A 1,797-nucleotide genomic window follows, 5' to 3' on the forward strand; every position below is an offset into this window, starting at 1 on the left:
CGCAATATACAATTTTGCTTGCGTTGTGTGTGAATGAGGCTACTTAAAGAACTAAACCCCTCTGATTTACTGCGTTCCAAAACAGTTATATTCATGGCATACCTCAGTCATAACTGTCACAGTTGCCAGTGAGCTTATGTCAGCTATCAATTGAACATTGAAGCCCACAAATGACCGGTGCAATAACTGACCACATGTGCAATTGCACATCTAAATAGAGGCCAAGATGGCGCCGTCTTTGGCTGTATAGGGTTAGAAGGTTCATTTCCACTTTAACTTGATTCCCTAAAACCTTGACCCTAACAAGTCTAAGCTGATCTTATGTTAGTCATGCACGTCATTATAAACAATCGATCAATCATAGCTTTGATCATTTCAAATGATCTTTGGCTCATAAACGGCTGTATGACCCAACAAAAAAAAAACTGATGTGCTAAAATTCAATTGGATGTTCCACCAGGACTGATCATGCATTTGCAGGGCAAAGCAAAAGGGGTCCACTACAATGCCAACACCGCCAGCAGTACTTGCTTCCTCTTCGCTTCTCAGCTGCTGGGAGCAAAGAGGAAGACTCACTCCCTCCCATGTGACAGCACTGGTGCTTGGGGATTGGCCATTCTGGCACCCAGCGCTGTCACATGGGGGTGGGCAATGAGTCCTTAGCCCTGTGTAAGGTCCAAGTAGCCCCATGGGGATTACACAACCCTTTCACTTCTGGCAGAGGAGCGAATAGCAAGGTGTGTATGTGGTGCTGGCAAAGAATGGGTGGAGCTTAAAGTACACCTGGAACTTTGGACTAACTAATCACAGCATGGGCACAATAAACTACAACTTCTGTTCCAGGAAAAATTATGCCAAGAATTCATTATCTGTGGAATCTGCTTTTTGCTTTTATGGCTTTGACCGAGTGTTCATCGGGATATCGAACAGTAAGGTCGCTGTGAACCGGGGATAAGATAAACATGCTATGCAGAGGGGACGGGGTAGTTACATATTGGGGGATTATGTAATTAGAGGCTTACATGACAAGAGGACAATCTATATATAACAATATAGAGATATGGTTCAATAAAACTGATCTGCCATGGAAGCCGATGACAATTGCAGCCAAGATGACTATGTTCTGTTTCACTCTGCAGGCTACAAGTATCAGTACGGACACACCTATGGTCACCTTACCCAGAATGCACTGGGCCAGAGCACCCTACAGAAGCAGCTGGTGAATTAGGAGAAGAAGAAGAGCAGGAGACATTGCGGCCAATGTAGTTGACTACCGACTGAAGGGTCAGTTGACCCAACCACATATTTCAGCTGTGGTTAGACCATGGCGAGATTATTCAGCCACTGGCTCCTTGTATCTCTCAGGAACTCAGAAACTAAATGATTGGGCAAGAATATCTTATTTCCCCACCACAGCCTCTGAGCTAGGGAGTCTCTGTTCTCCTATTGCATTCATCAGGATGTAAACTTTCCAAAAGGGAGAATGAGACTCCCTTTATAATGGTGGCACTAAGCAGGCCGAACTGGGAATTCAGATGTATAAATCTTAACAGCAAAGTTTCTGAAAGCTACAAGAAGCCATTTCTGGAAAGGTGGACCCTATACATTCCCTGATATGGTCATTTACTCGTATGCTGTGGGGTGGGGATTCTGACCTCCTGTTCCATTGGCACATAGAACTATGTTTTCCCTCCGCATTGCAAGGCACAATACCTGCGTGAGAAGCCTAAAGCTGGCCATACACTATAGACTATGTGCAGATTTCCTATGGACAGATGGAAAACCAATTCCTCCATC

The 1,797-nt window shown here is 44.6% G+C and overlaps 1 protein-coding gene across 1 annotated transcript in view; it reads left to right on the forward strand.

The window, feature by feature from the left end:
* Positions 1–1,272, forward strand: part of FAM166B (family with sequence similarity 166 member B) — an 18,414-nt gene extending 17,142 nt beyond the window's left edge. Inside the window, exon 6 of the mRNA XM_018570833.1 lies at positions 1,140–1,272. Coding sequence (XP_018426335.1) covers positions 1,140–1,228 — 89 coding nt within the window. The 3' untranslated portion in view covers positions 1,229–1,272. The remainder of the gene's footprint in view (positions 1–1,139) is intronic.
* The last annotated feature ends 525 nt before the right edge of the window (positions 1,273–1,797 follow it).

The sequence above is a fragment of the Nanorana parkeri genome, unplaced genomic scaffold (assembly GCF_000935625.1).
Source record: "Nanorana parkeri isolate BGI_ZX_2015 unplaced genomic scaffold, ASM93562v1 scaffold1605, whole genome shotgun sequence".
NCBI classification, from domain to species: domain Eukaryota; kingdom Metazoa; phylum Chordata; class Amphibia; order Anura; family Dicroglossidae; genus Nanorana; species Nanorana parkeri.